This window comes from Peromyscus leucopus, chromosome 1 (assembly GCF_004664715.2).
Source record: "Peromyscus leucopus breed LL Stock chromosome 1, UCI_PerLeu_2.1, whole genome shotgun sequence".
NCBI lineage: Eukaryota > Metazoa > Chordata > Mammalia > Rodentia > Cricetidae > Peromyscus > Peromyscus leucopus.
This window is the reverse complement of record NC_051063.1, coordinates 174,323,495-174,350,763: the sequence shown is the minus strand read 5'-3', so window position 1 is coordinate 174,350,763 and position 27,269 is coordinate 174,323,495. Positions and strand designations below refer to the sequence as shown.

The following is a 27,269-nucleotide window of genomic DNA, read 5'->3' as shown; positions in this document are numbered from 1 at the left end:
GCCACAGAAAGAGGACAGATCAGGCCATAGAGGCCATAGTTTTCCCCCTGTACTCCTCTGCATAGGGTCACTGATTCTTAGGAACTCCTGCTTTCAGGTGAGGAGAACGTGATTTAACAGTGTGTGAGAGGAGAGAACTCATTTACTCTCTGGAATCTCCTGAGTGGTACAAGGACCCAAGAGGAGTCTCTGTTTGTAGGGGAGAAGACACAGGGTGGGTCAGAGGCTCAGCATCAGGAAACACTCAATATTGGAAAGTAAGGATGGAGGAGACATTATTCTTTCCCAAAGTTAATCACCATGACCACAATATTCTAAAGGCTAATGTTCTCACCTTGACATCCCCAAAAAAAAATCAAGGCGATATTATCAATGACATGGTTCAATGGATATAGCTATTTGCTTTATTGTCTGACAAGCTGAGACTAATGAACACAAGTCCTCTGACGTCCACCTCAGTACTGTGTCCTATATCTATCCATCCACACTGAGGCATGTTCATGAACTCATAGTCACATATAAATATAATCTGTAAATAAGTGTAAAAAATTAAAGCTAATATAATGACTCAATTCTGTATACCCAAACCTATGGATTTCTTAACTAAGTCCATGGACATACCAGAGTTTTGCAACATCATTCATTCATTCATTCATTCATTCATTTATGCTCCACAAGTATCTGAGTATTTTTCTAGGTATAATTTTTTTAAAATATAAGACAAATCATGGTTCTTATGATGCCCCTGTCCTAGTGGAAGACAGATCATTAAAGAAAGCTAGAAAGTGAAGTGAGGTATTGACTGGAACCACAAAAGGAACAGAACAACAACAAAAAGAGTCGGAGTGAAGACACAGGGTCTGTAAGAGAAGAGGTCAAGCAGACCTCACACCAACACCAATCTACTGTAAATGTGAGCTGAGATCTGACAGCAATGAGCTAGTTGTCATGCTAATTCAGGGATACAGATTAGGAGATACTCACCCACACAGCTAGAGTGAGCAGAGAACAAACCTGTTCAGAATAGAGGGCTTTATCTTACCAAAATACAAAATTCTTAATATTGGTGGATCTCTCTCTTCCCTTCTAGCTTTCCTTTGGAGCTGTGGGCCCCTTTCCACATCTGCCCAACCCACTATTGAATCTGTGCCCCCCATCATTGCCGAGGGGGGAAGTGTTCTTCTACTTGTTCACAATCTCCCAGAAAATCTTCGATCCCTTTTCTGGTATAAGGGGATGATTGTGTCCAACAACTTTGAGGTGGCAAGACACATAATAACCATGAATTCAAGTGTGCTGGGCCCTGCACACAATGGTGGAGAGACAGTGTACAGCAATGGATCCCTGCTGCTCCACAACGTCACCTGGAAGGACACTGGATTATACACCCTACGGACTCTAAGTACAGATATGAAAACAGAATTAGCACATGTGCAACTCCAGATGGACAGTAAGTGACTCTCTGTGACTGTTCAGTGCAGGGTGAGGTTGAGACACACAGAACTGTGATGCCTGGCCTGTGCCTCCCTCCCCTCCGCACCGTCTCCATGTTGGTGTTTGAGCACTTAGTATATAACACACATGTTAGAGACAAATGGCCATAGATCAGACTCTGTCTTCTAACTACCCCCACTGCATCAAGAAAGACCTTGGTGAAAAGTAACTCAGTCCAAGAGGTCAGAGGCAGCCCAGTCTCTTGGAGCTCTAGACCATGGAGCCCTGAATTCTGTCATCTGTCCAAGGCTAAACTAAAGTGACCTAGAGGAGCATTTTGCTAGGATTCAACCCTTACTTTCTCTCAACGCTGATAGGGAACCATGTATTTTGCCTGTCCATGTGAACTGGGGTAATTATTAGCTCCAAGTTGAAAGTGTCATAAATAAAATCCAGGAACTTACGCAGAGACCACAGAGGAGTGCTGCTTACTGGCTTGTTCCTCATGGCTTGTTCAACCTGCTCTCATATATCACCCAGGACTCCTAGCCTAGGGACTGGACTTCAGGTAGTGGTCTGAACCCTTCCACATCAATCACATATGTATGCACAAACACACACACACACACACACACACACACACACACACATATATATATATATATATATATATATATATATATATATATATATTACAGACTGGGTGGACAGCAGTGTAAAGAGTCCTACAGGCCAATCTGGTGGTGGTATTTTCAATTGAGGCCTTGTCTTTCAAAAGTACTTTACATGTGTCAAGTTGACATAAAACCAGCTATTTCGAAGACCGCAGCCCTGAAGATCAGACTGGTCCTGGCCCTCACTCAGTCCCAGTCTTGCTGGAAAGAACATCTAGAAGGTGAAGTCAGGAGCTGACTGGAACCAAAAAGGAAACAAACAAACCAACAACAAAACAAAATAAACAAAAACAAAACACAGTAAGTGAGCATCCTGGGTCTGTTGAGTTCAGGGGAGGCATCCTCTCAAAACCCAGTGTGCATGCATGCACACAGTGTCTGACTAAGGAAGCAGCCAAGTAGACACCTGAGGAGTCAATTCCATGCAAAGGACATGACACTGTCAGGGGCACTTTTGGAAAGGAGGAGGTCATGTTTCTGCCCTTCATTAAATGGGTTAGACACACATACACACCTGTAACTCTAGGCTGAGTGATGAGTCGATCTACTCAAGATGGAGGTCACTGTCTTTTCACCCAGCCCGATGATCTCCATGTGATGGGTTTTTTTTCTATTTTTTCTTTCAGCCTCCCTTTCTCCATGCTGTAACCATCTCAACTCTTCCCAACTCATGATCCAACCCATACCTCGGTATGCTGCTGAAGGTGAAAGTGTTCTTCTCCAAGTACATAATCTTCCAGAAGATCTGCAAGCCTTTTCCTGGTATAAATCAATGCATAGTGTCCTGGTTCTTAAAATTGTAGAATACAGCAGAGCCATGAATTCCACCACCTGGGGGAGTGCACACAGCAGAAGAGAGATGGTGTACACCAATGGGTCCCTGATGCTCCAGGATGTCACTGAGAAAGATGCAGGAATGTACACACTAGAAATTTTAAATAGAGATTTCAAAATCGATAAAGCAGATGTGCATCTCCATGTGAACAGTAAGTGACTCTATGGTCTCCACTGCTGGGTGTGGTTTATCCTACTTCATACACTGATCTGTCAGGATTGGTTTATGCTTGTTTGCTACCGTACTGCATTGTGTCCTCAAACTGAGGTTTGGGCTCTTATTGTGTGACATTCATGTGGTAGACAAACTGCAATATATCAGAAGCCATCACCAGTCTCCACCTGCAGAAAGTATCATGTTTGGATAACTCAGCACAAGGATGTCAGCCACAGTTCACACTCTTGTGGCTCTCACTATGCACACAGTGCCAAGAAAGACTCTTTGGTTTTCAGGCAGGCACTGGCTGAGGAAGCTATGGGGTCCTAACAGAGAGCACTAGGAAGCCTTGGCTCCAAACTTTATCCCTATCCATCACCTCTATCCAGATGACATTGGAAATTTTTGTGACTTATTGGCTTTGATTTCCTGTTAGAGTTTACAGGAAACAAGGTTTTACTGGCTGTCCAAGTTCCATAGATTGTGGAACCAGCTGTTCACTGCCAAGAGAGCTTCAGTTAGGTCACCTGTGCAACTCCTTCTCCTGATTCTCAGTAGACAGGTGTCATAGCCTGTTATCTTACTGGGCTTAGAAGACTTAAAGGAAGGTCAGTGTCCCCATGGCAGAAAGAGAGGAGGCAGCTACTTCAGACATTGTCATGGACACAGCCTAGGGAATTCTCTTCTGCAGGCAAATAGTTAGAGATGCTGCTGATTTGAGCAGCTCCTGCATCCCAAGGTCATGGCATTGCTCATAACTATGCTTAGCTCACAGACACAGTAGTGATCATTTACAATGTGTCCCATTGTAGGGAAATTGAGACACAGAAAATTCAGTGGCTTAATCAAGGTCACAGAGGCCATGGGTGACAGATCCAGGGTACAAGACATGTCTATAGTCACAGCTCTAACTTATCTACCCTGGAGGTTTTAGTAAGTGTGAACTATAGAGAAGATAGTTGAGCTCTCTGAAGGACTACTATCATTTGGTGTACTCCTCTGTTTCTTTGCAGAGCCTGTGAAACATCCCTTCATTCAAGTCACCAACACTATACTTACATTACATAGCTCTGTGGTCCTCACCTGCCTCTCAGCCAGCACTGGAATCTCCTTCCGTTGGATCTTCAATAACCAAAGTCTGCAGCTCACAGAGAGGATGACTCTGTCCCCAACAAAGTGCCAACTCAGCATAGATCCCATTATGAGGGAGGATGTTGGAGAGTATAAGTGTCAGGTCTCTAACCCAGTCAGTACGAAGACCAGTCTCCCAGTTAGCCTAGCCGTGATGAATAAGTGACCTCTCCTCTCATACTACAACAGAATGGGGGTAATTGTTTATCAATGGGGCACAACAAGGAGAAAAAGTATGTGGTAAAAATTGTCAGTTACCACTCAGGTACAATAAGCATGGTGACTCATGCCTGTACTCCTAGGATACACACGTCTACAAGGGCAGGTCAGGATTTCAAGTGAGATTATGTCTGTAACAGAAAATAAAGACATCAATATAGTAAACAGAAATGCAGAAGCATTAAAAGTTTATGTTGTGTATAAAATATATAGCCAAACCTCAGAATCCCTGAGAACTAATTTCAGGGATCCCCAACCTTTTGGATGCTCTGAGTCTGCTTTGAAAATGGTGCAGTGTTTGCATAGAGATAAATACATCTTATCACATGCCCAATATATTTCATGTTTAACTAATTCATCTAACACCAGTGTTGTCTTGACACCAGTAATCCATCTTAAGTGAGGATGAGTGACAACAGAAGGGACTACCCGTGTTTCACTGTGGACATAACTGGTTTCACACTGCATAATGTCTTTCTGTGGGTCTCTGCATCTCTTCTGTTCTCATCTGTTGCCTGAGAAAGGCTCACTGATAATGACTGGAAAAGGAAATGATCTATGAGTATAGAAGAGTATCATTAGGAATCATTTTGCTGGGTTTTTTTTTAATTTTTATTTCTAGCAGTTATATTTGTTTTCACAACTTTTGGCTGTCTAGTCTGTTGTTCCAGTTTACCTAAGCAGTGTTGGGTATCAGTTCCTTCTTGTGAAGTGAGTCATAGATAAAATCAGACATTGGTTGGCTACTTGTAGGGCAAAGATTTTGTGGCTTGGTGGGTGTTCACATTTCTCCTTTTCCTGCACCAAAGAAACTATAACTTAGGGGCAAAGGCTCCATGTAGACATCAGCTCAACTATTCCATGTTCAGTGAGTTATGTGTATTGTCCTAATACATACCATATTTATCTTATGGGTCTGTGTTACCTCACTCAGATCTAGGATCTAGAAAAATGATTTTTTTCTAGATCTGTGAATTTGCCTGAAAATTTCGTAATGTCATTTAAAAAGCTGAGTGATACCCCATTGTGTAAATGTACCACATTTTCTTATTAATTTTTCTGTTGAGAGACATTTGTATTGTTTCCACTTTCTGGGTATCATTAATGAACATGGCTGAGCAAAGCAACCTTTGGATATATACCCAAGAGTGATGTAGCTGGATATTGAAGTAGACTGATTCCCAACTTTCTGAGTAACAGCCATATTTATTTCTGTAATGTCTGTACAAGTTTATATTCCCACCAGCAATAGAGGAGTGTTCCCTTTGATTCACATCTTTACCAGCATGAGCTATCACTTGTATTATTGATTTTAGCCATTGTGAAAGGTGTATGATGGAATCTCAAAGTAGTTTTAATTTGCATTTTCCTGATAGCTAACAATACTGAGCATTTCTTTAAGTGTTTCCCAGCCACTTGAAGTTCCTCTATTGAGAATTCTCTGTTTAGATCTGTACCCCTTCATTTAATTGGATAATTTGTTTTTTTAAATCTAGCTTCTTTAATATTTTATATATTTTGGATATTAGTTCTCTATCAGATGTGGAGTTGGCAAAACTCTTTCCCATTCTGTAGACTGACTCTTTGTCTGATAGTGTTCTTGGCTGTGAAGAAGCCTCTCAGTTACCTGAGGTCCTATTTATTGTTTATCTTAGTACTTGTCCTATTGGTGTTCTATTCAGAAAGTTGTCTCCTATGCCAATGCAGTCAAGCAAATTCCTCACTTCCTTTTCTATTAAGTTCAGTGTATCTGGTTTTATATTGAGGTCTTTGATCCACTTGGATTTCTGTTTTGATGCTCAGTGATAAGTATGGATCTATTAACATTCCTCTATATGCAGACATCCAGTTAGACCAGCACATTTGCTGAAGATGCTTTTCTTTTTTCCATTGTATAATTTTGACTTCTTTGTTTAAAATCAGGTGTCCACAGGTATGTGGATTTATGTCTGCATTTATGTCTTCATTTCTATTCCATTCATTGATCAACAGGTTTTTATGGTAACAATATGCTGATTTTATTACAATAGCTCTGGAGTTGAATTTGAAATCAGGAATGGTAATACCCCCAGCAGAGTTTTTATTATTCAGGATTCTTTTAGTTATCTTGGCTTTTTTGTTTTCCCATAATAAGTTGACAATTGTCCTTTCAAAGTGTGTAAAGAATTGTGTTGGAATCTTGATGGAGACTGCATTAAAATCTGTAGATTTCTCTTAATAGGATGGACATTTTTTACTATGTTAATCCTAGGAATCCAAGAACATGGAATATCTTTCCATATTATGATATCTTCTTTAGTTTCTTTCTTTAAAGACTTAAATATTTTATCATCCAGATCTTGAACATTCTTGGTTAGAGTTCCCCCAAAATATTTGAGCCTATTGTGAAAGGTGTTCTTTTTCTGATGTCTTTCTTGGTTTGTTTTTTATCATATATAGGAGGGTTACTGATTTTCATGAGTTAATTTTATTATCTAGGTACTTTGCTGAAAGTGTTTATCAGCTGTAGAATTTCTATGTTGGAATTTTTAAGGTCACTTATATATACTATCATATCATCTGCAAACAAGAATACTTTGGGGTTTTTTTTGATTTCCAGTTTGTATTCCCTTGATTTCCATAAGTTGTCTTATTACTGTAGCTATATCTTTAAACGCTACAATGAATAGATATGGAGAGAGTGATCAACCTTGTCCTGTTCCTGATATTAGCAGAATTGCTTTGATATTCTCTCCATTTAATTTGATGTTGGGTATAAGCTTTCTGTAAATTGCCTTCATTATGTTTAGGCATTTCTCTTGTTTTCCCTTATATTTCCAGGACTTTTATAATGAAGTAGTGTTGGATTTTTGTCAAGGGCAGATTTTTTGGGGGGTTTTTGTTTGTTTGTTGTTTGTTTTTTGCACCTAATGGTGTGTGTTTTCTTCTTCCACTTTATTTATATGGTGTGTTTTATTTATTGATTTTCTCATACTGAAGCATTCCCACATCTCTTGCCTGGAGCTTACTTGATCATGATATATGATCTTTTGATGTGTTCTTGAATTTGTTTTGCTAGTTTTTTACTGGGTATTTTTCATCTATGTTCATAAGAGAAATTGGGCTGTAATTCTCTTTCTTTGTAGGATCTTTATATGGTTTGAATGTCAGGGAGGGTAGCTGTAGCCTCAGAAACTGAATTGGGCAATGTTCCTTATGTTTTGATTTTGTGGAATAATTTGAGGATTATTGGCCTTAACTCATTTTCGAATGTCTAGCAGAAGTTTAAGCTAAAACCATCTGGCTCTGGGCAGTTTTTGATAGAAAAAATTTAACTAGTTTTTCTATTTCCCTAAGGGTTATAAGTCTGTTTAAATTCCTTACCTTGTCTTCATTTAAGTTTTTTAAGTGATACATATCTCAAAAATATTCTTTTTGATTTTCTTATTAAGTGGAATACAGTTTATTTTAAAATTATGACCATTGATTCTCTGGAATTTCTCAGTGTCTTCTGTTATATCACCTTTTTAGTTTCTGATTTTGTTAATTTGGATATTTCTTCTCTGTCTTTTAGTTAGTGTGGATAATGGTTTGTCTATTTTTTTTTTACTTTTCCAAGGAACCAGATATTTGTCTCATTAATTCTTTGTATTGTTCTATTTGTTTCTATTTTATTCTTTTGAGCCCTTAGTTTGACTATTTCTTATGGGACACAATGCAAGCAGTGATAAGAGAAGAGCTTATAGCACTAAGTTCCTACATTTAAAAAAAACTGGATAGATATTATACTAGATACTTAATAACACACCTGAAAACTCTAAAACAAAAAGAAGTAATCACACCCAAGAGTAAATAACTGCATGAAGTTGTAGATAGGAACATATGTCATGGTCACAGACAGCAGTCATGGGCACTTCATTGGAGAACAGGGAGCTTTATTGACACAGCATACAGTCATGGATGTGGGGACCCTATCTTAATTGAGTTTTTACCTTAAGCAGGCTAGTCTGCAGAATTGTCTGTGGGGGATTGTCTTGATTGTCTTAATGGGTTTAGGAGAGTTGAGGCCTTTCTGGGTGGTGCCATCTCTATGCAGGTGACCCTGGGATGTCTGAGAAAAATAGCCAATCTTAAGCACCCAGAGAGAGGGGCAAGAATGAGCCAGCAATCAGCTTTCCTGCATGGTTCCTGCCTTCAAGTTCCTGACATAGGGCAGAGATTTTGGAGGAAACTTTTCAACAAACATGCTTGAGTCTAGAGGAAGGGAGGCCACATCCCATCTCCAGAGACAGATTTTAATTCAAATGGGACAGCATAAAACAATGTTTTAATGATGCTCTTACCTAAAACACACCTAAATTCCTGAGGAACTGAATATAGTAAGCTGTGAACAAAGAAGGCCTAGAGGTAAGAAATTTTTTGAGCCTGGCCTATAGAGGGGGGATGCTTCAAGAGAGAGCTGAGAGGCACACCAGCCAACAAGGAATGTGTACACACTGTAGATGACCTACTCCTTAGCTTTCTCCCACTCCCGCTAGATCTGGCTCCTGGCTTCCACTTTGCAATAAACTTAAAGACCCGTCAACAAGAACTGAAAAGACAGGACATTTACATGGTGTTGGGAGAGGAGACCAGGCAAAACAAATAGAGCTTGAAGTAGAGAAAAGAGAAATAGTGAATGGGGGATTTCTTTTCATTTCCCAAATTACTTACTGTATACGTAAAGATCTCACATAATATTGGGATCTAGAATACCATTACTTAGCCCTTTGGATTGATTATTTAAGAGGTATTGAAGCCAAATTTGATTTAAAAGGCAAATAATTTTAGGATACATCAGATCCAGGGCCAGTTGTAGAGTACAGAGGTTTTCAAAAGGGGGAACGAGAGGGTATAGAAGACACCATGGATGAGAGAAGGGAAGAAAAAAATGTCACTGCAGCCTGTATTTGCAGGCATTCTCAGGACTCAGGAAGGATCAAATGAGGACAAGCCATTCTGTGGATCATCACCACTCTCAACAAGGGTCATGGAGGAGAGGCTCAGTGCCTAGTACCAGGGCTTTCATAGTCATAGAGGCCAGAAGGTGGGGACAAAATATAAGTTCTGGGAGAATATGGTCTCAGCCACAGAAAAAGGTTAGAGAACAGAGTCACAAAAGCCATGAAAGCCTAAAGGAGCTGTGGGATTGCAGGCAGCTCTGAAGTGAAGTCAGAAGAAGAGGGCAGGAAGGGACACAATATCCTAGTTGGGCCTAAGGAAGGGGGACTTGAGTCAGGTGAAGAGGGTCAGATATAGCCTTGAAGATGGAATGGAAGAGAACAATGAAAGAGATATCTTGATAGAGGGAACCATTCTGGGGTTCAGTTCCCAGAGCCAATTTTAAGAGACTTTACAATCTCACCTTTCTCTAGCTCTGGGGATTCCACAGAGTCCTCTGATCTCAGAGGGCTCTTGTGCTCATATCGCACAGAATCACACACAAACAAAATTAAAATAAATCTTATAAAAAGAAAATGGTAAAGATATGATTCAGGGACTGTAGAGGAAAATGTTGTGGAAGGCATGTTCTCATACTCCAAATATGTAGTCAGAAGTTTTCCTGTGTTCCAGCCAGCCAGTGATCAGGACAATCTCTCCCACTCATGTCCCCCAAGTAAACACACAGTGGCTTATATTAATTATAACTGCTTGGCCATTAGCTCAGGCCTATTACTGACTAGCTCTTACACTTAAACTAACCTATAATACTTATTTGTGTTTAGCCATGTGACTTGATACCTTTTTTCAGGTCTGCCTTTTCATCTTGATTCCTCTGTGTCTGGCTGGTGACTCCTGACTCTGCTCTTCCTCTTCCCGGAATTCTCCCTGTCTGCTTACCCCTGCCTATACTTCCTACCTGGCTACTGGTCAATCAGCATTTTATTAAACCAGTGTACAAGGGCATTATTCCACAGCACAAATGCTTTTGAGTGGGAACAGAGATCTTAAGGCAGTCAGAGGTGATCCATTTAGAAACCTTAGAAGAGAAGTCTACACAGGGTCAATGACATGTTCAGGAGCACTTAAAGGAGGTGATATTCATCAAGAAAATTGCAGGCAAATGGTTGAAACTAGGAAATATTATCCTGAGTGAGGTAATCCAAACTCAGAAGGATAAACATGGTATGTACTCATGCATAAGTGGATACTAGATGTAAAGCAAAGGATAAAGAGACCCACAGCTCCAGATAAACTAGATATTAAGGAGGACCCAAAGAAGGATATATGGATCACCCTGGGAAGGGGAAATAGATAATATCTCCATGAGTAAACTGGGAATGAAGGGTGAGCAATGGAAGATAGAAGATGTGAGATGAGAACATAAGGGAGTGGGATGGTGGAGCTGGAACAGGGACAAAGTGGGAGAGCAAGGAAAGAGATACCATGATAGAGGGAGACATAAAGGGAACAGGGAGAAACAGGGTACTAGGGAAGTTCCCAGAAATCCACAGGGATGACTCCACCTTAGACTACTAGCAATAGTGTTGTAGAAGGTGCCTGAATTGGCTTTCTCCAGTAATCAGATTAGTGAATTAGACAGATACCCTAACTGTCATCATAGGGCTACCATCCAGTAACTGATGGAAACAAATACAGAGATCCATAGCTAAGCACCAGGCTGAGCTCCAGGAGTCCAGTCAAAGTGAGAGAAGAGGGATTCTATGAGCAAGGGGCATCAAGATCATGATGGGAAACATACAGAATCAACCAAACCAAGCTAGTGGGAACTCATGAAATGTGAACCAATAGCTGTGGAGACTCCATGGGACTGGACTCAGCACTCTGCATAGGTGATACAGTTGTTTAGCTTGACCTGCTTAAGGGGCCCCTGGCAGTGGGATTAGGATCTGTTCCTGCTGCATGAGTGGGCTTTTGGAGTCCAGTGTCTGTGGTGGGACAATTTATACAGCCTTGGGTCATGGAGAGGTGCTTGGACTTGCCTCAACTGATTGTTCCAGGCTCTGCTGACTCCCCATAGGACATCTTACCTTGGAGGAGTTAGGAGTGGAGAGTGGGTTGGGGGCAATTCTGGGGGAGACAGGAGGAGGGAGAAAAGGGGTACCTGTGGTTGGTATGTAAAATGAACAGAAAATGTCTTGATAATAAAAAAAAGGAAGAAGATCATTTTACGTACCTTCTGTTTATCAAGTTCTGTAAACACACCCGTGAAAACACATGATGAACACAACGGCTTAGCACACAGGAACCAACTTTTCACATAATGCACAGGTCCTAAGATTCCCCTATTTCTCTTCTAGATTCATTTTTAATTTAATTTTTAAAGATTGTTTAAAACTTATTTGTGTTTTTGGTGTTTTGCCTACACATGTATCTGTGTACTAAAGGCATGCAATACCTGCAGTGCTCAGAAAAGTGGTCAGATTTCCTAGGACTGTAGATACAGACAGTAGTGAGCTATTCTGTGTGTGCTTTGGAATTGAAATCAAGACCTCTGAAAGAGCAGTCAGTGCACTTAACTACTAAGTCTTCTTCCTAGTGCCTAGCCTCACTTTTAATGCTAATATCCCCACATTGCTCAATTCACTATTGAATCACCATTGCAAAATACAGCTAAAGGGGAAAATGTTTTATTTGTTCTTAATGAGATTGTTCAAGCCTTTTACTGATGGTCTGTTTGATATCCATGAATTCACATTTTGTAATAGCCAGTTCTTGGGCCTGCATACAGTGGCAGAGAGAAAATATACACCAAAGGGTTTCTGTTGTTTCAGAACTCCATCCAGATGAACACAAGATTTCTTAACCATCATTTCTGAAATGCTGAAGTTGAAAGCAAAGAAACACATATGTATCATCATGTAACAGTCTGTGGCTCTTTGTGATTTATGGGTGCTAGGTGGAATGTTTCTACTTTGCAAAACCAGAAGCATCAGGCCTGGAGTCTGACTGCTCCCCATCAGTATTTTGTGCCCACATTGAGTTTGAGCATTTAGTGTAGGACACACCCAGTGTAGACAAACTACAATATTGGGATCTTTTCTCTGAATTCACATTGCTGTGAGAAGGATGTGTGGTGGCCAAAGTACCAGAATAAGTCCAAATGATGTGGACCCTACCATAAATGTAGCCCTGACAAAGTTCTTTGGAACTCAGGCAGATTCTGGCTGAGCAAAATATGAAATATTATTGGGGAAACCACCAGGAATTCCAAGCTCCAAATCATTGTCACAGACTCCTGACCAGGTGACTCTGGGGAAATGTGGACAGGGTTGGAATTTAACCTGTTAACACTAACAAAAAAGAATAATTTATTAGCTATCTGAATCATCTAGTTCATGGTACTAGCCAGTGCACTACCATGAAAACACAGTTAGGTTTGGTCACCTGGGCAACACCTCATAAGTCTCAGCATGGAGAACATAGATTCACAAGTCCCAAGCCCTTAGCCAACTCTTCTGATGGGCTTAAGAGACTTCAAAGGACAGTCAGAGTCCCCAAGGGGAGAAACAAAGAACATAGGTCTTCCTGACATCCCAGCATCCTCAGGGACTAAGTCTAGAGAATTTTTCTTTTAGTCAAATAGTAACAGACACCACTGATGTAGACAGCACCCTGTCCTAGTGTCAGATTCCTGTTCATATTTAAGACTACATTATAGACATGGCAACATTGTTAACCATGAGTCCTATATCTGGGAAACAGATACAGAAAATACAATGACCATGTCAGGCTCACACAGGCAGATGTGAATAACAAGTTATCTATCTGCCACCACGTATCCAGTGTCTCCACCCTGGTTGTCTTCTCTGGTGTCTGTAGAGCAGGAAGGAGCTATATTTTAGAGATGTTAATCTTACTCATTGGTAGCTTGAGGGAACATCTGGTGCAGTGTAAAAACAGGCATTTAGATTTGAATCTAGAACTAAAACACCTGCCTCTGGAATATTTCTGCAGAGTTCCAGCACTCAGCCCACGTACTAGACAGGAAATCATGTGTTTCTGGTGTGCCATTGCCACTCTTCCTAGAAGGTGAAGGATGGGACTTTATTTTGCTCCTTTCAATAAATCCTGCATCTAACACAGCAATCTCTTGCTCAGCATGTCACTGAGTTAACACAAGTTTGGCATCTGCCTCTCATCATAGTTCATTCTTTAGAGAAAGAATTCTTCCAGGGATTGGCCATAGATCTTAGGCATCTGTAACAATGGTCTCATATGTAGACATTTAGTGTCTCATATCTCTAGCCCACATCTGCCAAACATACCTCTCCCTTCTAGAAAATTCTTGATATCTACCTTCTTCCAGTTGGATCTGTCTCTGAAAGCATCTACCAGCAAGGACTGGATGATAGCTGAGTAGTTAATAGCACTGGATGCTCTTGTAGAGGACTCAACTTCAGTTCCCAGTACACACATAGCAGTTCATAACCATCATTTAACTCCAGTTCTAGGTGATCCAGTGTCCTCTTCTTGCCTCTTGACACCAACCATGATTGTGTTCCACAAATGTGTGTACAGTCAAAATAACCATACATATACACAAAATTAAAAGAAAGAGAATATCCACTTTTGTTTCACGAAATATCTGTACATGATCCTTACTTCATTGCTATGTAGTGACACTGTAACCATGGCAACTCATAAGAAAACATTTAAATTAGGGTGTTTGCTTACAGTTTCAAAGATGCAGTCCATTATCAGCATGGTGGGGAGCACAGTGCATGCAGATAGATGGTGTTCTAGTACTGAGAGTGCTACATCTTTCAGGCAACAGGAAGTCAACTGACTCAATGGGTGATAACTTGAGCATAAGAAACCTCAAATCTTATACCCACAGTTACACACTTTCTCCAACATAAACTACACCTACTCCAACAAGGCCACACCTCATAATAGTGCCACTCCCTATAAGATTATGGGGGCACATTACATGCAAACTACAACATTCCAGTCCTGGGCCCCAATAAGTGTGTTAAAATATTATAATGCAAAATGCATTTAGTCCAACTTCAAAAGTCCCCATAGTCTATAACAATATCAACAATATTTGAAAGTCCAAAGTCTCTTCTGAGATTCATGCAATCTTTTAACTGTAATCACCTGTAAAAATAAAAATAAAAATAAATCACATATTTATAACATATAACACATACAGCACAGGATACATATATTTACAACATATAACAACATACAGCACAGGATAAACCATTCCAAAATGCAGGGAAGGGAGCACAGTGAGGAAATACTAGACCAAATCAAGATGGAAAACCAGCTGAGCAAACTGAAAACCGTGCATCTCCATATCTGATATTGAAACACTCTTCAGATCTCCAACTCCTGTCAGCTTTATTGACTGAAAGACACTTTTTTCTCTTGGGCTGGTTCTACTTCCTGTTAGCAGCCCTCCTCAGCAGGTATCCCAGGACTGTGAAATCAATAACATCTTGGGGTCCCAAAGACAATTCAGGCTTCAAATTGACAGCTTCACACAATGATTTCTCTTGGTCTCAATTCAGGGATGCTCCTGACACATGCCTGGCCTCAGTAGCTTTCCTTAGCATGGAGGTAAATTCCATAACCTGTTTCTACTATTCTTAACTCTAAAGCCAGAACCAGGTGGTCAAAGCTGCTAATTTCTGCTACTTGCTGGGGCTGGAACATGGGCCCCTCATTCAATTTCATCTTTACCAACTTCCTGGTATTCACTGTCAAAGCTTAGCTGTCCTGAAACTTGTTTTGTAGACTAGGCTGACCTCAGATTTAGAGATCTGTCAGCCTCTGCCTTTTCAGGGCTGTGTCAGGATTAAAGGTGTGTCACACCACACCCAACTCTAAGATTTTCTTTAGTTTCTTTCACCAAGGTGAAAATTTCACTGGGTGCAATCTTTCCCTGAGGTGAACACTCCCTTTATTCCATTTCTTGATCTGTTTATGTCATTGAACACATGACTTAATTCCATTCCACTTTTTGGTGTTCCTTTTCATTTTAAATTTTGCATTTTATAGTTTACCCTGCTCAGCTTTTTCCTATTCATTATAATTTTTTATTAGAGTTACCATTAATATCCATTCAACAGTGTCTATACTAGGATGCTTTGAGATTTCTTCTGCCAATGGAAATAGTCTAAAACTCTTCACTTTAGCCTCAGGCAGACTCTTTGGACAAGGGTTAAAAGCAGCCACTATCTTCACCAAAATATCACAAGAACAATCTCTAGGCAAGATACCAAAATTATTCTCTTCTGAAATCTCTTGAATGAACCCCCAACAATTCAAATAATTCTTAGTACCTTTGTCTCCCATGCTCCAACTAGTATGGCCAATTAGGCAGTGCTTAAAGCATTCATCTGCTTTCACAACCCAAAGTACCAAGTACCAAAGTCCAAATTCCTGCAAACAAACACATGGTCAGGCCTATTACAGCAATACCCCAGTCCCTTCTACCAACTTCTGTTTTAGGGATTTTTTATTGCTGTGAAGTGATACCATGACCATGGCAATTATTATATGAAAATACTTAATTGAGGGAGCTTGCTTACAGTTTTAGATAAACAGTTCATTATCATGGCAAGGAGCATGATGTATGCAGGCAGACATGGTTCTACAGAATGTTGACTGACCCACTGGGTGATATCTTGAGCATAAGAAATGCTCAAGCTTTCAAAGCTCACTCTCACAGTGACATATTTCCTCCAACAAAACTACACTCCAACAAGGCTACAATTCCTAATAGTGCCACTCCCTATAAAATCATGGGGACCAATTACATTCAAACTAGCTCGTCCTGTTTCAAGCCTGTCTGTTCCCCATCTTGCAAGTGTTCATGCTTTCTACTGTGCTAAGATTACCTGTGATGGCTGGTCACGGAATTAATCAGGCTCAGGTTGGAAGGACCACAGCAAGACTGAAGCTGTTCCAATTTTATTAAAAGCAATCAGACTTATTATACCCTTATCACAAACAAAATATAGCAGTGATTGCCAGGATCAATAAAGTTGTATTGCAAGGAAAGAATTGATTTTGCACATTATTCTTGGTAAGCAATATTGATGTCTAAGACCAATTGTGGTGTTAAACTATATGCTTCATTGACAGGGTACTCTTGAGAAGTGAGGTATAAGAGATATTAGATAGAAGGATAGAGGGGTTGGGCAGTGGTGGCACACATCTTTATTCCCAGCACTCAGGAGGCAGAGGCAGGCAGATGTCTGTGAGTTTGAGGCCAGCCTGGTCTGCAGAGTGAGATCCAAAACAGGCACCAAAACTACACATAGAAGCCCTGCCTCAGAAAGAAAAGAATAGTGGGGAGAGAAACAGATAGAAACATGTGATACTCTGTATCATCATCCACATGCCCCTTCTGTCTCTCCTAAGGGGCTTTTTATAGGAATTCCAAGGGGTGGAGCAAAAATCTCCCCATAGCACAGTCAAGTACAGACCCTTCCAATCACCTGGTAACCACAAATGTTGTCAAGCAATCCTCTAATGCAGCCCTGATGGGTATAGCAACCTCAGATCTCACTAGAAAACCTTTGTGGGCCTCCACAAATCCCCCTTCTTGATGTAATAAAGGGCTCCCCAGGCCCCTCAGATAGACTGTATCTGTCTTAGGTCATTCTTCTAGATTCATTTTACATACATACATTCAAAAAGCTATCAAGAAGAAAGTTACCTATCTTTGGCTACCAGCCTTTGGCAAGAGGGGAAACAGAGCTTAACTCAGTTCTGACCTAAGTTTCTACTAAGAGCTTTCAAATATCCACAGCAATCTCCATAGCTGCCACATTTTCCTGCTGTGGGATGTTCTGTATGTCCTGTGGGAACCCGTTCTTGGGTTCCTCGTGGCTTTACCCAGCAGGTCCACATAGAGGATGATTAGGACCATGGGCCTGAGTGCAGGTGTCTGAGATGATCTGCACTTGGTTGTGCTGGGGGATGGTCTGTATGTCAAGTTGCTCTGATTGGTCAATAAATAAAACACTGATTGGCCAGTGGCTAGGCAGGAAGTATAGGCGGGACTAACAGAGAGGAGAAATAAAAGAACAGGAAGGCAGAAGGAGTCACTGCCAGCCTCCACCAGGACAAGCAGCATGAAAAGATGCCGGTAAGCCACGAGCTGCATGGCAAGGTATAGATTTCTGGAAATGAATTAATTTAAGATATAAGAACAGTTAGTAAGAAGCCTACCATGGCCATACAGTTTGAAGAAATATAAGTCTCTGTGTTAACTTGGTTGGGTCTGAGTGGCTGTGGGACTGGCAGGTGACAAAGATTTGTCCTGACTGTGGGCAAGGCAGGAAAACTCTAGCTACTCTAGTAAAGGAGTAGAGGATATTAAAGATAGAATATCTCTCTTGGAATGTGTGTAAAGTAATTACAGCAGTCTTAGCTGCACCAAGACTTTTTCTAAACCAAAACTCTCTCCTAACAGATGTTCAATAAAATTTTTAAGAGACTATTTTGATTCCCAGGATAAAAGAGTCATTTCAAAACTCTTCAAAGTAACTACTCAAACAAAAACCATGCTAATTATAAAGACACTTTTACTTGTCTAAGTACCTCATATGTACACGTGTTCCTATCACAGGAGAATTTCTGAACAAACTAACTCATTTGTGGGAGGTCTACCCCTTTGTAGGACACCTGCCCCTTTTTGGGCAGAAACAGAAGTAAGAAGATATAAAACCTCCCCTAATTATGACATGTTCTCTTATGTTTTCCAGGGACCATTTAATCATAAAATTATATTTTGAGCTATCATAAAAAGTGTTCAAATATATCTAAAGGTAAGATGTAGTAGGAGATTTCTTCAGTCCCACCCAGGCCTGCAGCCACCCAGATCCAAGTAAACACACAGAGATTTAAATTACTTATAAACTGTATGGCCATGGCAGGCTTCTTGCTATCTACTTCCTATATCTTAAATTAACCCATTTCTAATAATCTATAAGTTGCCACTTGGCTTGTGGCTTGCTGGTACTTTACATCTCGCTTCCCTTGGTGGCAGTGGCTGGCTGTGTCTCCTGACTCAACATTCCACTACCAGCATTCTCCTTTCTGTTTATCTCGCCTATACTACACTTTCTGTCTGGCTACTGGCCATTCAGTGTTTTATTTATCAATCAATCAGAGCAACGCATTCACAGCATACAGACATTTCCAGCAGTAAAAGAGTAATAAAACAATTCTGGTATGAACATCAATATATATTTTTAAAAACTTACATTCAAAATTTACACTTTTTACACTCAATAGTTACACTTTTTATACTCAATATTTAAACTTTTCACATGTTTAACTCAAAAGGAAACTCTATATAACTGTTTTCCATGTTTACATTTAATTACTGTTTTACTCACTTATTTTTTTCTCTTTTCATTCTTCTTTATTAAGAAATTTTCTATTCACTCTACATACCACCCAGAGACTCCCCCCTCCTACCTCCTCCCACCCTCCAGCCCTCCCTCCCAAGCTATCCCACATCCCCACATCCCTTAAATCAAGATCTCCCATGGGGAGTTAACAGAGACCAGCACACTGAGCCTAGGCAGGTCCAAGCCTCTTCCCACTGCACCAAGACTGTACAAGGCACCACACCAGAGGCACCAGGCTCCCAAAAGCCTGCCCATGAACCAGGAATAGATCCTGATCCCCCTGCCTGGGTGCCTCCCAAACAGTTTGAACCAAACAACTGTCTTCAGTATCCAGAGGGCCTAGTCCAGTCCCATGAGGGCTCCACGGCCACTAGTCTGCAGTTCATGGGCTTCCACTAGTGAGGCCGGACATCTCTGCACATCTACTCATCATGATCTTGGCATCCCCTGCCTGCAGAATCCCTTCTCAATGTCACTGATTGGATTTCAAGAGCTCAGCCTAGAGACTCACCATGGATCTCTGCAATGCCTCCATCAGTCACTGGACAAAGGCTTTATAATGACAGTTAGGGTATTCACTAGACTGGTCAACAAAGTAGATCAATTCAGGCACCCTCTAGACCACTGCCAGCACTCCAAGGTGGGGTTATCCTTGTGGATTCCTAAGAGTGTCCCCAGCTCCCTGACTCTTCCTTTTCCCATGATGTTCTCATCTATCACGTTATCTCCCTCCCTGCCCTCTCACTCTGTCCCTGTTCTAGCTCGAACCTCCAATTTCCCTAAGTTTTTATGCCCCACTCCTTGCCCTCTGCCACCCCTCACTCCCAGTCCACTCATGTAGATCTTCTCCACTTTGCCTTCAATGGTCCATCCATGTGTCTCTCCTAGAGTCTTTCCCTGCTAGCTAGCCTCTCTGGAGCTGTGGTTGCAGTCTGACCATCCTTTCCCTCACATCTAGTATCATCTTATGAATGAGTGCATACTATGCTTGTCCTTCTGAGCCTGGATTACCTCACTCAGGATGATATTTTTATAGTTCCATACATTTGCCTGCAAATTTCACTCCATTGTGTATATGTGCCACATTTTCTTTACCCATTCTTCAATTGAGAGGCATCTAGGTTGTTTCCATGCTATGATGAATAATGCTGATGTGAACATAGCTGAGCATGTTTTCTTGTGGTAAGACTGAGCATTCCTTGGGTATATGCCCAAGAGTGGTATAGCTGCATCTTGAGGAAGACTTATTCTCAATTTTCTGAGAAACCACCATACTTATTTCTCGAGTGGCTGTACAAGTTTGCATTCCCATCAACCTTGTAACCCACAAGCCCCACCTTCCTCAAATCCCACCCACCCTCTAAGACTGCAAATGTTCCCTGAGACAGAGCCTGCCAGTACCCAATTTGACTAAGAGATGAGTCTTTGTCTATGTGGTGCCCAAGGGCACAACCCTGTCCCCCACACCACCACCCATTACAATCCCAGTCTCAAGCCAATAGGCAGGCTTCCTGCAAACAGGTCAGACTACCACCATCCCCTATCACACCCTATAACCCACAAGCCCTACCTCTCCCAAATCCCATCTATCCTCCATGACTGTAAGAGTTCCCTGAGACAGAGCCTGCCAGAACCAGATTGGACTAAGAGCTGCTCCCTGAGACAAAGAGTCCATCAGCACAAATTAGACCAAGAGCTCCCACTGGACCAAGAGTATTGATCAGACATAGAGAGGCTCCCTCAGACACAGACATGGCTTGCACCAAATGGAGAAGCAGATGGGTAGAGGACAGTGCAAAAATACAGCCAACAACATAAAAACACATATGGTTCCATCAGAACCTATATCAGCAAGACCTGAACATCCCAAAACAGAAGAAACAGAAAAAAAAATGGACCTTAAAAATGACCTTAAGAAGATGATAGAGATCTTTAAAGAGGAAATGAAAAATTTACTTAAAGAATTTGAGGAAGGCAGCTGTTCCCTGAGACGGAGCCTGCCAGCACCTGACTGGAATAAGAAGTGAGTCTTTATCCTCCTACCCAAACACCCAGCCCCTAGGCTTTGAGCCCAGGGACACAACCCTGCACCCATACACCACCACCCATTGCAGTTCCAGTTTCAGGCCAGTTGGCAGGCAGACCTCCTGCACACAGGACAGACTACCACCATCTCCCATCAGACCCTGTAACCCAAGCCCTGCCCCCCCAAATCCCATCCACCCTCTGAGACTGCAACTGTTCCCTGAGACAGAGCCTGTCAGCACCCAAATGGTCTAAGAGGCCAGTCAGCATGCAGATCTCCTGCAGACAGGTTAGATTACCACCATCTACCACAAGCTAAGACTGCAGCTACTCCCTGAGACAGGGCCCACAAGTGCCAGTTGGCCTAAGAGCTACTCCCTACGACAAAAAGTCCATCAGCATCAACTAGACCAAGAGCTCCCACTAGATCAAGAGTATCAATCAGACCAAAAGAGACTCCCTCAGACACAGACAATGCTTGCACCAAGTGGAGAAAGAGATGAGTAGACACCAGTGCAAAAATACAGTCAACAACATAAAAAGCAATATGGTTCTATCAGAAGAGATATCAGCAAGACCTGAACATCTCAAAACAGAAGAAACAGAAGATATCTACCATAAAAATGACTTTAAGATGATAGTAGATATCTAAAAAGAGGAAATGAAAAATGCCCTTAAAGAAATTGAGGAAAAGTCAAACAAAAAAATGGGAAGAAATCAGTAAATCCCTTCAAAGCCAAGAGAAAGCAATTAAACAAGTGAGGGAAACAGTTCAAGATTTCAAAACTGCCCCTCCCCCCCCCACTTCCCTTCTGGACCAGAGGTGAGTATCCGGGCCCAACCCGGACCCCATCCCTGGGCACCAGCCACTCAGGGAAGACCTGCTCAACTTGGCCCCAGGTTTTGGCCACCAGGCAGGATCCCATCTAGCCCCACCAGGAGGGATCCCCTTTTCCAAGCCCCCTGGCAGCCCCTGCAATCTCCATGCTCTGCCCCCACGCCCATCTGCCCGAGACCCCAGCCACTTCCTGAGACTTAGAGACCAGCCCCCAGCTCCCATCCTGCCCCCCACTTCTCTTCTGGGCCAGAGGTGAGTATCCAGGCCCAACCCGGACCCCATCCCTGAGCACCAGCCACTCAGGGAAGACCTGCCCATCTTGGCCCCAGGTTCTGGCCACTGGGCAAATCCCCCTTCTAGCCCCACCTGGAGGAATCCCCTTTTCCAAGCCCCCCCTGGCAGCCCTTGCAATCTCCATGCCCTGCCCCCACGCCCCTCTGCCTGAGACCCCAGCCACTTCCTGAGACTTAGAGACTGGCTCCCAGCTCCCATCCTGCCCCTGACTTCCCTTCTGGACCAGAGATGAGTATCCGGGCCCAACCTGGATGCCATCCCTGGGCACCAGCCACTCAGGGAAGACCTGCCCAACTTGGCCCCAGGTTCTGGCCACAAGGCAGGTCCCCTTCAAGACCCACCAGGAGGGATCCCCTTTTCCAAGCCCCCCTGGCAGACCCTGCAATCTCCGTGCCCTGCCCCCACACCCATCTGCCCGAGACCCCAGCCACCTCCTGAGACTTAGAGACCAGCCCCCAACTCCCATCCTGCTCCCGACTTCCCTTCTGGACCAGAGACTTCCGGTCCAGATAAGAGCTTCCATCCTGCCCTGGAGTTCTCATTTGGACAAGAGAGCTCCCATCTGGACAAGAGAGAGAGACTTCCTGAATCTGTCAGCTCTTTTTGAACCAAGTACACTGATAAGACCAAGAAGAAACCACAAGGAGATGGGCAGACATCAAGGCAGAAGTACATACAACAAAATGAAGAGCAATACAGCATCACCAGAACCTAGCCTGCCTCCAACATCTAGACCTGAACATCAAAAATTGGAAGAAGCAGAAGAAAGTAGCCTTATGAGTAACATCATGAAGATGGTAGAGACTTGTGTAGAGCTAAAGACAAGAAAATTGGAAGAATGCTGTAAACAACTAGAGGAAAGGGCAAACAAATTAGAAGAAAATAATAAAGTCCTGGAAGAAAACAATTATATCCTGGAAGAAAACAATAAAGTCCTGGAAGAAAACAATAAAGTACTGGAAGAAAACAATAAAGTACTGAAAGAAAATCATGAAAAGGCAATGAAACAAACAAAGGAAACAGTCCAAGACCTGAAAAGGGAAATTGAAAAAATAAAGAAGACACAAACAGAGGGAATGCTGGAAATAGAAAACCTGAGTAAAAGATCGGGAATTTCAGATGCAAGTATAACCAACAGAATGCAAGAGATAGAAGAGAGGATCTCTGGCATTGAAGATACAGTAGAAGAAATAGTTTCATCAGTCGAAGGAAACACTAAAGCCAACAAATTCATGAACCAAAATGTCCAAGAAATTTGGGACACCATGAAAAGACCAAACTTACGAATTACAGGGAAAGAAGGTGAAGAATACCAACTCAAAGGCACAGAAAATATATTCAACAAAATCATAGAAGAAAACTTTCCCAACTTAAAGAAGGAAATGCCTATGAAGATACAAGAAGCTTATAGAACACCAAACAGACTAGACCCCCCCAAAAAAAGTCCCCTCGACACATAATAATTAAACAACTAAATGTACAGAATAAAGAAAGAATATTAAGAGCAGCAAAGGAAAAAGGCCAAGTGAACCATAAAGGTAAACCCATCAGAATAACACCTGATTTCTCAATGGAGACATTGAAAGCCAGAAGGACCTGGACAGATGTAATGCAGACACTAAGAGACCATGGATGTCAGCCCAGACTAATATACCCAGCAAAACGTTCAATCATCATAGACGGAAGGAACAAGACATTCAAAGACAAAGCCAGATTTAAACAATATCTATCCACAAACCCAGCCCTACAGAAAGCACTAGAAGGAAAATTCCAAACGAAGGAAGTCAGATACACACTTGAAAACATAGGCAATAGATAAAACCACAACAGTAAACCCCAAAGAAGAGAAGTACACACACACTACCACCAAAAATAACAGGGATGAACAATCACTGGTCATTAATATCCCTTAATATCAATGGACTTAATTCACCTATAAAAAGACATAGGCTTGCAGAATGGATATGAAAGCAGGACCCATTTTTCTGCTGCATACAAGAAACACATCTCAAATGCAAAGACAGACACTACCTAAGAATAAAAGGCTGGGAAAAGATTTTCCAATCAAATGGTCTTAAGAAACAAGCAGGTGTAGCCATCCTGATATCTAACAAAATAGATTTCAAACTAAAATCAATCAAAAGAGATCAAGAAGGGCATGACATCCTCATCACAGGAATGATCCACCAAGATGAAGTTTCAATTCTGAACATTTATGACCCAAACACAAGGGCACCCACATATGTAAAAGAAACATTACTAAAGCTTAAACCATATATAAAACCCCACACATTAATAGTGGGAGATCTCAACACCCCACTTTCACCACTGGAAAGATCTCCCAAATTGAAACTTAACAGAGAAATAAAGGACTTAACTGATGTCATGACCCAATTGAACCTAAGAGATTATCTAAAGAACATTCCATCCTAACAAGGAAGAATATACCTTCTTCTCAGCACCCCATGGAACTTTCTCTAAAATTGACCACATACTTGGAAACAAAGCAAATCTCAACAAATACAAAACAATTAGAATAACCTCCTGTGTTCTATCAGACCACCATGGTTTAAAGTTAGATTTCAACAACAACAAAAACTACAGAAAACCTACAGTCTCATGGAAACTAAATAATGCTCAACTGAATCACCAATGGGTTAAGGAAGAAATAAAGAAAGAAATTAAAGACTTCCTAGAGATCAATGAAAATGAAGACACCACATACCCAAACTTATAGGACACTATGAAAGCAATACTAAGAGGGAAATTCATAGCACTAAATGCCCACATAAAGAAGTTGGAGAAATCCCACACTAGTGACTTAACAGCACACCTGAAAGCTCTAGAACAAGAAGAAGCAAAGTCTCCCAGGAAGAATAGACGCCAGGAAATTATCAAAGTGAGAGGTGAAATTAATAAATTAGAAACTAAGAGAAGAATACAAAAAATTAATGAAACAAAGAGTTGGTTCTTTGAGAAAATCAACAAGATAGACAAGCCCTTATCCAAACTAACCAAAAGACAGAGAGAGAGAATCCAAATCAACAAAATCAGAAATGAAAAGCGGGACATAACAACAGACATTGAGGAAATCCAGAGAATTATAAGGTCATATTTCAAAAACCTCTACTCCACAAAACTTGAAAACCTAAAAGAAATGGACATTTTTCTGGATAAGTACCACATACCTAAGTTAAATCAAGACCAGATAAACTATTTCAATAGTCCAATAACCCATAAGGAAATAGAAACAGTCATTAAAAGTCTCCAAACCAAAAAACGCCCAGGACCAGATGGTTTCAGTGCAGAATTCTACCAGATCTTCAAAGAAGAGTTAATACCAATACTCTCTAAATTGTTCCACATAATAGAAACAGAAGGAACATTACCAAACTCCTTCTATGAGGCTACAATTACCCTGATTCCTAAACCAAACAAGGATGCAACAAAGAAAGAGAACTACAGACCGAACTCCCTCATGAAAATTGATGCAAAAATACTCAATAAAATACTGGCAAACAGACTCCAAGAACACATCAGAACAATTATCCACCATGATCAAGTAGGCTTCATCCCAGGGATGCAAGGGTGGTTCAACATATGAAAGTCCATCAATGTAATACACCATATAAACAAACTCAAAGAAAAAAAAAACACATGATCATCTCACTAGATGCAGAAAAGGCATTTGACAAAATCCAACACCCCTTCATGATAAAAGTCTTGGAGCAATCAGTAATACAGGGAACATACCTAAACATAATAAAGGCAATTTACAGTAAGCGAACACGCAACATCAAATTAAATGGAGAGAAACTCAAAGCAATTCCACTAAAATCAGGAATGAGGCAAGGCTGTCCACTCTCCTCATACTTATTCAATATAGTACTTGAAGTTCTAGCCAGAGCAATAAGACAACATAAGGAGATTAAGGGGATACAAATTGGAAAGGAAGAAGTCAAGCTTTCCCTATTTGCAGATGATATGATAGTATACTTGAGTGACCCCAAAGATTCCACCCAGGAATCGATAAAGCTTATAAACACCTTCAGCAACATAGCAGGACACAAGATCAATTCAAAAAAATCAGTAGCCCTCCTATCTACAATGGACAAAGAAGCTGAGAAGGCAATTAGAGATACATCACCCTTTACAATAGCCACAAATGACATAAAATACCTTGGGGTAACACTAACCAAGCAAGTGAAGGACCTATATGACAAGAACTTTAAATCCCTGAAAAAAGAAATTGAAGAAGATGTCAGAAAATGGAAAGATCTCCCATGCTCATGGATAGGCAGGGCTAACATAGTAAAAATGGCAATCTTACTAAAAGCAATCTACAGATTCAATGCAATCCCCATCAAAATACCAACACAATTCTTCACAGACCTGGAAAGAATAATACTCAACTTTATATGGAAAAACAAAAAACCCAGGATAGCCAAAAGAATCATGTACAATAAAAACAACCTCTGGAGGAATCACAATCCCTGACTTCAAGCTCTACTATAGAGCTACAGTAATAAAAACAGCTTAGTATTGGCATAAAAACCGACATGTGGACCAATGGAATCGAATTGAAGACCCTGACATTAACCCACACACCTATGAACACATAATTTTTGACAAAGAAGCCAAAAGTGTACAATGGAAAAAAGAAAGCATCTTCAAAAAATGGTGCTGGCATAACTGGATATCAACATGTAGAAGGCTGCAAATAGATCCATATCTGTCACTGTGCACAAAACTGAAGTCCAAGTGGATCAAGGACCTCAACATAAGTCCAGCTACTCTGAACCTGCTAGAAGAGAAAGTAGGAAGTAGTCTTGAACGCATTGGCATAGGAAATCACTTCCTAAATATAACACCAGTAGCACAGACACTGAGACAAACAATCAATCAATGGGACCTCTTGAAACTGAGAAGCTCTTGTAGAGCAAATGATATGGTCAACAAGACAAAGCGACAGCCTACAGAATGGGAAAAGATCTTCACCAACCCGACATGTGACAGAGGACTGATATCCAGAATATATAAGGAACTCAAGAAATTAGACATCAAATCAACCAACAGTCCAATTGCGAAATGGGCTTTAGAACTAAACAGAGAATTCTCAACAGAGGAAACTCAAATGGCTGAAAGACATTTAAGGAATTGCTCAACATCCCTAATCATCAGGGAAATGCAAATCAAAACAACTCTGAGATACCACCTTATGCCTGTCAGAATGGCTAAGATCAAAAACACTGAAGACACTTTATGCTGGAGAGGATGTGGAACTAGGGGAACTCTCTTCCACTGCT

At 41.2% G+C, this 27,269-nt stretch overlaps 1 protein-coding gene across 2 annotated transcripts in view; it reads left to right on the top strand.

Annotated features, from left to right (window-relative positions):
- Positions 1–27,269, top strand: part of LOC114682331 (pregnancy-specific glycoprotein 22-like) — a 50,364-nt gene that overhangs the window by 3,407 nt on the left and 19,688 nt on the right. The window contains exons 3-5 of one of the 2 annotated variants that reach the window (XM_028860537.2): positions 1,091–1,450; positions 2,735–3,094; positions 4,113–4,452. In XM_028860537.2, coding sequence (XP_028716370.1) covers positions 1,091–1,450; positions 2,735–3,094; positions 4,113–4,396 — 1,004 coding nt within the window. In that variant the 3' untranslated portion in view covers positions 4,397–4,452. Of the gene's footprint in view, positions 1–1,090; positions 1,451–2,734; positions 3,095–4,112; positions 4,453–27,269 lie in introns of those variants that run through there. The other variant, XM_037201862.1, reaches the window with a different exon arrangement.